General features: G+C 48.9%; 1 protein-coding gene across 2 annotated transcripts in view; it reads right to left on the bottom strand.

Annotated features, from left to right (window-relative positions):
* The window catches only part of C2 (complement C2), a 30,397-nt gene that overhangs the window by 14,229 nt on the left and 3,142 nt on the right, over nt 1-13,026 (bottom strand). The window contains 3 exon segments of one of the 2 annotated variants that reach the window (NM_001428631.2): nt 2,857-3,042; nt 4,278-4,502; nt 4,640-5,148. In NM_001428631.2, the coding sequence (NP_001415560.2) occupies nt 2,857-3,042; nt 4,278-4,502; nt 4,640-4,685 (457 nt within the window). In that variant the 5' untranslated portion in view covers nt 4,686-5,148. 2 annotated transcript variants of the gene reach the window in all.

Raw genomic sequence — 13,026 nt, 5'->3', positions numbered from 1 at the left:
CCCTGAAGCCTCACTCTCCACAGACCCAAACCAGACATCACTCAAATACCCAAACAAGTCGAGGAGAATGAGTAATACTTTATATAAAACATTCATAAGAGAATACTATGCAGGAAAGAAAAAGGACCCTCGCGACAACATTCACAAGTTCCAAAAGGAACGTGCAGAGCAAAGGAAAACGAGGTGAGGCTAGGAGCATTCGCTGCTCTTCCAGAGGACCTGAGTTCAGTTCCCGGTTTCCACACAGTAGTTCACAGTAATATGTAACTGCAGCTCTAAGGCATTCAGGATCTTCTTATGGCCTCTATGGAAGTGCACGCGTGCAGCATACATTCACACACACATATATACGCACATAAATAAAAACATTTTCGGGCTGGAGAGATGGCTCAGCGGTTAGGAGCACCCGATTACTCTTCCAGAGGTCCTGAGTTCAATTCCCAGCAACCACATGGTGGCTCACAACCATCTGTAATGAGATCCGATGCCCTCTTCTGGTGTATCTGAAGACAGCTACAGTGTACTTGTATATAATAAATGAATAAATCTTTAAAAAAAAAAAACATTTTCTTAGGGGCTGGAGAGGCAGCTCAGAGGTTCTGAGTTCAAATCCCAGCAACCACATGGTGGCTCACAACCATCTGTAATGGGATCTGATGCCTCTTCTTTTTTTTTTTCTCGGAGCTGGGGACGGAACCCAGGGCCTTGCGCTTGCTAGGCAAGAGCTCTACCACTGAACTAAATCCCCAACCCCCTGATGCCCTCTTCTGGTGTGTCTGAAGACAGCTACAGCGTTCTGATCATATGTAAAAAAATAAAAAAATTTAAGTTTAAAAAAAAAAAAGTTATCCTTAGACCTCCATGCTGTGCATGTGTGTGTGTGTGCGTGCGCGCACACACACACACACACACACACACACACACATACACACACACCCCACGCGTACTAGTAAATAAATGTTTTGAAGCAGGATCTCATTGTGTAGCCCTGGTAGTTGGCTTAGAATTCTCTACACAGACCAGGCTGGCCTCAGAGATCCACCTGCCTCTGCCTCCTGAGCGCTGGCACTAAAGGTGTGTGCAGCTGGAGGAATATATGTTGTTTTTTAATATTCCTACTATGAAGTTTGGAGTATAGCTCAGTGGTAGAGTGTTCGCTTGGCATTCCAGAAACCCTGGGTCCCATCCCCAGTCTCGCACACAAATTGCATGCTTTAATACTGGGAGACTATACGTCAGATGTAAAACAAATTATATTCATGTTTGAATAAACAGCAGTTTGAGAAAGACGCAGGGAATGAGTAAAGCACCCCCGTCCAGGTAACCGGGTGAGTCGGTGGCCCTGCTCCCCAGGGTACACTGCTTTCTGTGTGATGGCAAAGTTGGGCCTGGTGATGTGCACTACACTGGCTACGGCATAGAGCCAGGAGGAATTCAAGGTCAGCCTGCGTTCGAAGCTAGCCTGGGCTGCTTGAGACACTGCGTTTATAAAACAAAGTGGCTCCAGGGGGTCCTAGGAGGCCCATTTCTCCCCAGACACCACTCACAGGGCTGGAAAGAACTTAAGGCTCACCAGGTTCCAGCAGCTGTTCAGGGAAGCCATGAAGGAGTGACTCTGTGGGAAGAACTACACATGGCTAAGCCAGGCCAGGGGTCTCAGGGGACAGCATGGCCACCAGCCCACTGCAGCCTCCCCTGTTTCCTTGAAATGTTGCTTTGTAACTTAAGCTCTATTAGCTCACTAGGCACTCCCTTTTTAGTTCTTTTTTTTTTTTTTTCGGTTTCTTTCTTTCTTTTTTTTTCTTTTTGAGACAGGGTTTCTCTGGGTAGCCCTGGCTGTCTTGGAACTGGCTTTGCAGACCAGTCTGGCTTTGAACTCAGAGATGCCTGCCTCTACCTCCTGAGTGCTGGAGTTAAAGGTGTCTGCTACCGCTGCCTAGCTATTCTATTATTATTATTATTATTATTATTATTATTATTATTATTATTATTAATGTGTTTTTCTCTGTGAAGGCCAGACAAGAACATTGGGTCCCCAGCCGCTGGAGTTGCTGGAGGGTGTGAGCCCCGTGGGCTCGCTGGGAACCAAACTCTGGTCCTCCAGAAGAGCACCAAGTGCTGTAACAACTGAGGCATCTTGACAGCCACACTATTCCCATTTTGCAGATGTAAAAACTGAGGCACCGGAAGGTTAAGCAGAGGCTAACTCAAAGCAGCTGGAGCCACACCAAGCTCCAGAGGCTGCACCGAGCCCAACACGCAGCCGTGGGTCTCGATACTTCATGGAGTTAAACACAGTGTTGCTGGGAGCATTTGGAAAAGCTGACTGACCAGGTTTCGTAGTTCATGCCTGATGATCTGAGCACTCCAGAGACTGAGACTGAGGTGAGTCCCAGGACATCCTGGGCTCCAGAATGAACTCTTAGAAGTGGCTTCCTTGGGGTTGGGGATTTAGCTCAGTGGTAGAGCGCTTGCCTAGCAAGCGCAAGGCCCTGGGTTCGGTCCCCAGCTCCGGAAAAAAAAAAAAGTTATAAAAAAAAAAAAAAAAGAAGTGGCTTCCTCCCAGGATTCCCCTGGGGCCTGGGTCTCAAGTAGCCCAGTTCAGCTTCAAAGGAAGGAAAGAGAGAGAGAGAGGGGAGGAAAGGAGAAAACAAAACTGAAAGGTTTGTCAGCCCCTGAGTCAGATCTGAAACCTAGACAGACTCCCAGCCGGACAGGGATGTGTAGCCCACAGACCTCAACTTCCCCTAATCTAGGAATATTACTGAACCGCCGAGAACACCAGGCTCTGTCACCACAAAAGCTTCTGGGGCTGCAAGCCCTCCCCCCATGTCCCCCAACGGTCAGAATGCTTACCGCCATTGTCACACACAGCCGTCTCTCCATCCCACACGCCGTTGGGGCGACAGTACCTCACGGGCGAGCCCCGCAAGGTGAAACCATGCTCACACTCGAAGCTCAGGTTGCCACCCACGGGGTAGGACCCCAGCCGAGGGATATAGATGCCATTCTCAAAGGACGTGGGAGCTGGACATCGAACAGCTGGGGTGGGGGGAGAGAATAGATATCTGGGCAAGAGGCGAAGGTGGCTGTGGGGGAGGGGGTCTTTTGTTAGGACCCAAGCCGGTCAGCTGGGTGTATAAACATGGAAAGGGCCTGATGTGACAGCCCATAATACTAGCACTTGGACAGCTGTGGCAGTTGGGTCCTAGATGTTCAAAGCCCTCTCTTGGCTCTATAGTGAATTTGAGGCCAACGTAGACTGTATAGCTAGACCCTGTCTCAAAAACCACCAGTGAGGGAGGTTGAATGTGGTGGAGCACACTTGTCAACCTGGTGCTCGAGAGGCAGAGGCTGGTGCATCCGTCCCTGAAAGTTTGGGTTAGCCTGGGCTGTAGCATGATCCCGTCTCGAAGAACCCAAAAGAAGAGGTGGGAGGGGCAGAAGCGGTGTTAAGCTCACCCTCAGCCTCACAGTAAGTTCAAAGCTCACCTTTGAAGGCGGGGGTCTAAGTTAGCAGTTGATTTAAATCAATTAATCAAAAAGGGCTAGGAAAAAGCGCTACAAAGTAGGGAGGTGGGCCAGGAAGACGAAGACCCTAATTCCTGCTCCCAGCAGTAAGGAAATCCCCAAAGAAGACTGAAACATAGGATTACGGCTTTAGGCAGTTGATTGAATCCCGGCAACTTAAAACAGTTCACCACCCCGCCCCCCAAAGGCCGAGGTCACTCCAGACTCTCACGGACCACACTTGTGTGTTTAACGTGTGTATTGGGACATTCGTCACCCACTTAGAATGCTCAAATAATCCTACGGTTAATTTTAGCTAAAAAAAAAAAAAAAAAGTGTCCTCAGTAGACAGTGGGCTTTTCCTGGTTTCGTTTGTTTGGTGGATTGTTCTGGTTTTGGGGGGTCTTCTGGGGGCCTTTGTTGGTGTGGGTTGTTTGGGTTTTTTTTGTTTTTTGGTTTTTTTTTTTTTTGCAGATAGGGTCTCACTTTATAGTCCTGGATGGCCTAGAACTCACTATGTAGACCAGGTTGCCTCCCTTTCTTTCTTCCCCCCCTTTGCCTCCCAAGTACCAGAATTTAAGGCGTGAGTCACCACACCAGGCTTTTTGCAGTATTTTGACTGTCTGTCTGTCTCTGTTTGTCTCTGTCTCTCTGTCTCTCTCCCTCTCCCTCTCCCCCCCCACCCCCCTCCCTGGAGAAGCCGCTGTTAGTAGAAGCTCGGTGCTGACACTGGTGGGCTCTCGAGCCCAAAGCCCCAGGGGACTCACGTTTGCAGACGGCTTTAGCCAACCGAGAGGATCTCAGGGTGGGAAGTGAGCTAGCTCTTGGTGTCTGCCACTGCCCGTTGCTCTGGCATTCCCGCCAGGCTGGGGACGGGTACCTGCCCAGGGGGCAGGAGTAGATGAGGACGCTCCCAGGAGCCCAGCCACGGCTGAGAGTGAAATTCCCCCCGACAATATTGACATTCTGAGGGCAGGAAAGAGCAGCCAGGCCTGCGGGTGTGGGCAAAAGGAAGGAGAGGCCAGATGAGAGAGGGGTAAGAAAAGGCTGTCCCTTTGACTTGTGGACTGAACCTGGCAGCACCTGCCACGCCCACAGGGCCCCAATAACCCCTTTCCCAACCTCCTACCTGGGCCCAGCTGCAGCAGGGCGAGGAGAGCCAGCAGAGGGGCCATGGTTTCCAGAACAGTAGAACGGGAGAGCCAGGGGAGAGAAAAGGTCATCTGACTTCCCCGAAATCACTGCGGGTTGAGTAGGCTCCGCTGCCACGGACTGAAAAGGCTCGGGGAGTGGCGAGGGGATGGTACTAGGGGAGAAAAAGAGAAATAGCCAGGGATTCCGGATTCAGCTTTGGGGCACGACCTTTGTCCCAACACACACACACACACACACACACACACACACACACACACACTGAAGCACATTTGGTCTGTGTGGGATTGTGTTAAGCACACAAAACCACAAGCCCTGCAAAATGTTATATTTATTTTGTTTTGCTTCTTTTCAGAGTTTGCAACACGGATCTGACTCCCTGGGGCGCGTTGGGTCTTCCCCAGGATAGCATCCGAGGAATCGAAACTGATCTTTTCAGAACTTCTTGGCATATAGGAAGGTTCACATTCTTTCCTGGGTCCTTCCCTGAAAGTAAGGTAAAAAGAAAGCCAGCAGTTACTTGGAGAGTTGGGAAGAATGCTTAAGGGAAAAAAAATTTTTTTTTATGGGAACATCCAGCAGATAAAATTCCCCAGTTGCAAAAAGTAAAAATAAAAAAAAAATCGGGGGTGGTATTCAAAAGAATAAACAGCATTTTGAAGTTCAATATATACTTTTATTTAATGAGAAAAAATAACTTTTTTCATACAATATATTTTGATCATTTTTTCCCCCTCAGACAGGGTCTCATGTAACCCAGACTGACTTAGAATTTCTAAGTAGCTGAAACTGGCCTCCAATCCTGATCCTTCCTGCCGCACTGGGCTCCCAGCTAAGGAGATTGTTCGTTTCTTCGTTTGTTTGTTTCTTTAAAGACAAGGTCTTACTATGTAGCTCTGGCTGTCCTGGGACTTCTCTGTAGCTCAGGCTGGCCTCTGCCTCCCAAGTGCACATGGCTGACCCAGCCCTGGAGAACTTAACCTGATGCGTCAGCCTCTGTCCCTCCCAAGCCTCTGGAGGAAGTTGCTTTCTTTGTTACTATAACACGATCAAGGGGAGCACCCTCCTAGGCTCACCGCCACCCCAGGAAAACCTGTCAGATGAGCTACAAAAATACCATTGGTGGGCTGGAGAGATGGCTCAGCGGTTAAGAGCACCCGACTGCTCTTCCAGAGGTCATGAGTTCAATTCCCAGCAACCACATGGTGGCTCACAACCATCTGTAAAGAGATCCGATGCCTGCTTCTGGTGTGTCTGAAGACAGCTACAGTGTACTTATATATAATAAATAAATAAATCTTTAAAAAAAATACCATTGGTTTCTGTTTCTGGTGTGTGTGTGTGTGTGTGTGTGTGTGTGTGTGTGTGTGTGTATACAGATGCACATCTGTTTGTGCCTCTGGAGGTCAGAGGACAATCATGGGTGTAACTTCTCAGGTCCCTTTCACCTTTCGTGTGACACAGAGTCTCTCACTGGTCCAGAACGTTGCCAAGTGAACAGTCTAACCAACCCATGAGCTTCAGGGACCCCTGCCTGTCTCTGCTCCCTAACGATCCCTGCGATTACAAGAGAGCGATACGGCGCCCGGACTTTTTAACGTGGGTTCTGAGGAGTCCACATGGAGGTCTCACACTCGTACAGGCATTTTGCCAACGCAGTTGTCTGTCCAGCCCCCATCTCCTTGAGACTGAGTTTGAGGCCAGTGCTAGCCTCAAACCTGCTGTTTAGCAGAGGATCTCCCCCCTCCCCCTTCCAACCGCTACTTTACTGCCACCGTGAGGAGGCTTTTCACACACTGCTCTCTGAGCTTTGGAAAAGGACTATGTCTGGCTTCTGGTTCCTCCAAGCCGCCTTCCCCAGAGGCTGCCTTGTAAGCCCAGACACTAGGTTCTACACTGAACCTCCTGACATTGTACCAGCTCCCCAAGACGCAAACAGAAAGCTGAGAAGTTGGTTCTTGGGCCTCCCTAGAACTAGATGGTCTGTCCTTGACCTCCTGTGAGGAGACACATCCCTCTCAGACAACGGCTAAACCCCTGGAGACCCCAAACACTATGAGTGCACATAACCATCTATGGGTGTATGTCTGCACACCCACAGCTCTTCTTACTGCAGCCACTCTATCCCCCAGGATCTCCACATTCCTGAAGGCTGTTGGGGCTCTCCTGAGGGATAGAGGGAAGGCTGCCGGGTCTGACATAGGTGACATAGGGTGGTGACCATGGGCAAGGAAAAGTGTTACAACTGCCCACCTCTTACACCTCTGTTCTGTTCTGGATCTACCCTTTCTTTTTTTTATTATTATTCACTACTATTTATTCAAAGATTTATTTATTTTATGTAAATTCTCTCTCTATCTTTTATTTATTTCATGTATGTGGTTACACTGTCGCTCTCTTCAGACACACCAGAAGAGGGCATCAGATCTCATTACAGATGGCTGTGAGCCACCATGTGGTTGCTGGGAATTGAACTCAGGACCTCTGGAAGAGCAGTCGGTGCTCTAACCACTGAGCCATCTCTCCAGCCCCCTGCTCTACCCTTTCAATGATAAACCTTCCTAAGTGTGGAGCACAGGTGCTCCGCCTTCTCCTGTCCTCAGAAATCACTCTGCAGCTCCCTTCCCTGTCAGCTCCGCCTGGCTTAGACGCGCTCGGACTCAGCTTGGCACGTTAGCCGTTAGGTTAGCCGTTAGCCGGTTTGTCACTGTCACACATGGGCCCACAAGAGAACAAAACAACAGAGGATAAAATAGCACCCAAAGGGAGAGAATCAGCCCGCATGGGGGCGCACATCTGCCATCCCAGCACTCAGGAAACCGAAGCAAGAGGATTGCGAGTTTGAGGTCAGCTTGAGTTGCGTGGTCCTCCGGCCGAAAAAAGGGGAGAAGACCCACCGTATCGCCCCATAGATATGAAAGTACTGAGTTTGAGAAGAACCTCTCGCAGAGGACCAGCAGGCGAGCATGGTACACGTGGACAGTGGAATAACCAGGCAGCTTCTCTATCTTGAGGTTCATCTCTACAGAGCAGAACACCTCAAGACCGATAAAAGTATAGACTATCGACAACGGACTGGTATGTACGGGATGCCGTCGTTTGCAGAAAAAATAAAGATTAAAAACAAAAACCCAGCATGGGAGATGTAACTGTGTCTGCCCCCCCCCTCCCCGCTGCCTCCCGCCCCTTTGGTGTGCTGTGGCTTCTTCTGTGTGCCAGGCAAGCACTTATCTATCTCCCACCCCACCCCACTGCTCTGTATAGGTGCAGAGTTTCTCGGGAAACTGACCAAGTGAGCCACCTCGGGGAGAGCTGGGGCCGAAAGATGGGCCCAGGAGGGATCATTCCATAACACAAATCGTCTGTATTCCTGCCTGTGACGTTTGTTAGAGACAAGGTCTCTCGCAGCCCAGATCCTCTACGTATCCCTGCATGCTGGGATTATAGACATGTCGCCACGCCTGATGCATAGGACTTCCTGCACACTAGGCCAGCACTCTACCCACTGAGCTTCCCTCTCAAGCCTATGGAAACTTTTCGTTGACTTACTTTTTGTTTTTTGAGACGAGATCTCACTTGGGTAGCGCTAGCTAGCCTGGAATTAGCCACGTCGACCAGGCTGGCCTCTAACTCACAGAGATCTATCTCCTGAATGCTAGGATTAAAGGCATTAGCCACCAGGCCCAGCTGGTGTTTTGTCTTGGCTTTGAGATTTACTCTTGTTGGATGGGCCTGGTGGCGAACACCTTTGATCCCGGCGCTCAGGTGGATCTGAGTTCAGCGTTAGCCTGGTCTTTATAATGCGTTGCCAGCCAGCCAGGCTTGCATATGTGCAGTGAAACCCTGTCTCAAAGGCAAATAAATCAATAAAATTGTGAAAGAATAACTTTCTAAAAAAAAAAAATGAACAAAGGATGAAGTTGAGGGGTACATTGAATCACACCGGAGTTAAGTCATCGGCGGAGACCATGAGCTGTCTCCTGACTTCAGTTACCTTGGAGTCAGTTCCTGGGAGCCAATCTGAATTTTTAAAATTCCAACTTCTGAGATCAAAAGGCTTGGAGTGGTGACTCATGGGTGTAATTCTAGCACTTAGAAGGCTGAGTCAGGAGGATCAGGAAGGAGCTCAAGGTCATCCTTCCCTTCAGAACAAATTCCAGGACAGGCTCAGCTAGGAGAGATCCTGTCTCAACACCCCGCCCTCCACACACACACACAAAACCAGGTGTGTGGAGGAAGGGGGTCGGAGAGGCTGACACAATGGCTCAGTGGGTATCGGAGTTGCTGACAAGTATGACAGGCAAGCCTGTGTTCAACTTTCTGGATTCACATAGTGGGAGGAGAGAGCCAGCTTCTCAATAGTTGTCTTCTCTCTCTCTCTCTCTTTCTCTCTCTCTCTCTCTCTCTCTCTCACACACACACACACACACACACACACACACACACACACACACACACACGCTGCGCATATTCATGCATATACACACATACACACACGTACATATACATGCATACATATGTGTGCACTCTCACATGTATGCGCACACATACACACTGAAGTGGAAACTTCTAGTCCTTTGGGAAGTCAGTCATGTCAAATGAGGTTTTGCTGGGGCACACAGGTGAAAGGAAGTCTCGCTAAAGCAGACACGTGAAGCTCTGTTTTCCTGCAGCAGACACAGCTGAAAGGATGTTTGGACACAGCAGACACGGGGAAGGACCCGTGATGAAGGAGCATGAATATGACCTCACAGACAGTGGAAGACGAACGCTGAGCTTCGGTTTGGCTTGCTCCTCCTCGCTATTCTTCGATAACGACACGCATGTATCGGTTTGCCTTACTTAAGAGTTGTCGAGCTCGACTTGTGGTAATGCCGCCGTTGAGAGAAACTCGCCCAAGAACTGTGAGGTTCCTGTGGCAGCTTGGCCTTTCTGCAGCCTCGTATCAGGCTAGTCAGTGAGCCTGGCGGTTTCATCAGGATTGGACTGCAGCTGCCGGTGTCTGCTTGCTGAAAGGACCGGACGGCAGCTGCTGGTTCGTGAGTGCTGCCTGCCTAGAGGGCCGGTCTGCACCTGCTGAGTCATATTTGGTGGTTGCTACAGGACTGAAGATCTAACTCACCCCCAAAGAACTATTGCTTAACAGACCCACTTCCCCCACATCCTAATAACTTTTCTCTTCCACTGCCTCTGCTGGGTGGTGGGCTTGAGGAGAGGTTGAACCCTCCTCAAGCTGGTGGTCACAAGTAATTTTTTTTTTTTTTGGTTTTTTTTTTTTTTTTTTGGAGCTGGGGACCAGACCCAGGGCCTTGTGCTTCCTAGGCAAGCGCTCTACCACTGAGCTAAATCCCCAACCCCCACAAGTAATTTTTTAAGGGATGGGAGGGGCCTGGTGACACATAGTTTTAGTCACTGGGAAAGCAGATTTCCCAGAGTTCAAACTCATGGAGACAGTAGAATCAAGGAGTTCAACTGGCTGCCAGGCAGGGGTGGGTGCACGTGCACCCTGGTTCTCAGGGCACCCAGCTGCCGGAACCGTGCGGGCTGCTTGTCAATACTCCCAGTTTCTGCCTCCCAGGCACGCGACAGAACCAAATGTCTGAGCCTTGCTGAAGTTACAGCCAAGTGATTTTACACAGTGAGCAGGGGTCCCACACATCAGAAGTCCTCAACTGAAGGAGCCTCGCAGTGCACTCAGGAGACAGAGGGCAGGAAGATTGCATAAATTCCAGGCCTTTCTAACCTGCATTTACCAGGCCAGTCAGGGCTGCATAGTGAGACCTTGCCTCAAAAGGGCGAACAGATGTGCGAATCCCCAAGGTAATGTTGCTGGAGGTCTTTTCTCCTTCCTTTTGTATCGCTAAATCGGGAAACGAACCCAGGGCTTCTTGTGTGATACTCAGCCTGCTACCACCGAGCCACCCCCAGCCAACCAGCAATGTTTGTTTACATATTGCTTGTTTTTGGCTGTTTGAGACAGGGTTTCTCTGTGTAGCCCCCTGGCTGTCCTGGAACTTGCTCTGTAGACCAGACTGGCCTCGAACTCAGAGACCTGCCTGCCTCTGCCTCCCAAGTGTTGGAATTTAAGACCTGTGCCACCAGACCTGGCTTACATATTGGCTGTTTGACACCAGGTCTCAAGAGATCTGGCAGCAGGATATAAGTCAAAGATGGCCTTGAGGTGAGCCCTCCTCATCCTCCTGCCTGAGCCTCCCAAGTGCTGGAACGGCAGGCATGCTGCGTTAGGCCAAGTGCGTGTAAATTTCTTAAAATTATTGGTTTGAGATTACAACTACATAATTTCTCTCCTTCCTGTTTCTGTACTCCAAACCCTCACGTATTCCAACTTCATTGGTCTCTTCCAAGTTCATGATCTCTTTTTTTTCATTAGTTGTCATTACATACATCCAACACACACGTGTTATATATGTTCACACATACATGTATGTATATGAACACCATATATATGCATATATACCATGTGTATATACGTATGTCTATATATGTACAGATAAACAATATAATCCATATATATATATGTGATCTATGCATACCTAAATACATAAGTACGTTCAGTTTGTGTAACGTTACTTCTATGTACGTTTTCACAGCTGACATTTTGGCACAGGATGACCGACTGATGTGCTCTTTCCTGGGTTAGGCTACTTCTGCTCTCAGCTTCTCTTTTTTTTTTTTTTGTGTGGTTCTTTTTTTCGGAGCTGGGGACCGAACCCAGGGCCTTGCGCTTCCTAGGCAAGGGCTGTACCACTGAGCTAAATCCCCAGCCCTCAGCTTCTCTTAATTGCCTGTCATTCTTTGTGTATGGCCGAGGCCTTGTGGGCTTTCCCCAACCACTCTGGCAGGTCCGTCCGGGTTGTCTTTGTCCAGCTCGTGTTTGGTGGTCATGTTGGGGAGACTTTAACGGAAGGAAGAAGTGTCTGACATTCCTAGAAAACGCAGTCTCGTCGAAAGCTCTCGGTTTCTCTGGCTTCTGCAGTCTTTCCACCCCTCTTCCTCGATGACCCCTGGGCCTCAGGCACAGGAGCCGAACTGTAGTCGTATCTGTCAGGAGTGGGCTCCACAAGTCTACATGTTGATGGGTGGTGGCTTTCTGTGATTGTATGTCTGCTTCCAAGAGAACTTTCATGGATGAGGGGTGAGGACTCCCCTCGTCTGTGGGTATAAAGACAATCTTTAGGATATAGTTAGGGGTAATTTTGTAAAGGGGTGGTTGTGGGTTTTCCTCCAAGATGCATGACTTCACTAGCTGTGTGTGGTTGGCGCCATTTCCCTCTCACTGAGCCCGACTTTAATATCATCTTCTTTCCGTTGCATTTCCTTATTTTATGTATTTTTTATTCACTTTTTCTTTTTTCTTTTTTCTTTTTCCGGAGCTGAGGACCGAACCCAGGGTTTTGAGCTTGCTAGGCAAGCGCTCTACCACTGAGCTAAATCCCCAACCCCATTTTATGTATTTTTTAAGGGGGGAGCATACACCATGATATACATGTGGAGGTCATAGGACTTATGGACATCTGTTCTCTCCTTCCTCCGTGTGGAGCCCAGGGTTTGAACTCAGGCTGGATGGAAAGGCCTCTACCCCCAATCCCTAGTAACCCTGTCTAATGATTTTTGATGTGTTAAACTTTATAACGAATTTAAAAGGACTTTTATCATGTTTTATGTCACGTGTGTGAGTGTTTTGCCTGCATGTATGTATGTGTGTCATGTGCGTGTCTGATGCCCACGGGGGGGGGGGGGCGGGGCAGCAGAAAATGCCAGATTCCCCTGGGACTGGAGTTAAAGACAGTTGTAAGTGCCATGTGAGTGCTGGGAACCGAACCTACACCAGTGCAGGTGAGTGCAGCTGGGCACAGTGGCGCAGGCCTTTGGCCTTTGATCCAGCGCTCGCTCGGAGGCAGAAGTTGGTGGATCTCAGAGTTCGAGGCCAGCCTGGTCTACAGAGAGAGTTCCAAGACAGCCAGAGCTACACAGAGAAACCCTGTCTTACAAAACAAAACAAGACAAAAAAAAAAAAAACAAACAACAACAACAAAAAAAAAAAACCCACCAACAACAAAAGAATAGCAAGTGCCCTTAACCTTTAATTGCTGAGCCATCTCTCCAGTCAAAAATAATGGTGGTGGGCTGGAGAGATGGTTCAGTGGTTAGAGCGCTGACTGCTCTTCCAGAGGTCCTGAGTTCAATTCCCAGCCACCACATGGTGGCTCACCACCATCTGTAATGGGATCTTCTGGTAATGTAATGCCCTCTTCTGGTGTGTCTGAAGACAGCTACAGTGTACTTATATATAATAGATGAATAAATCTAAAAAAAAAAAAAAAATGGTGGTGATTGTGTTTT

The sequence above is a fragment of the Rattus norvegicus genome, chromosome 20 (assembly GCF_021556685.1).
Source record: "Rattus norvegicus strain SHRSP/BbbUtx chromosome 20, alternate assembly SHRSP_T2T, whole genome shotgun sequence".
NCBI lineage: Eukaryota > Metazoa > Chordata > Mammalia > Rodentia > Muridae > Rattus > Rattus norvegicus.
The sequence above is the reverse complement of the archived record's forward strand: the minus strand, read 5'-3'. Positions and strand labels throughout refer to the sequence as shown.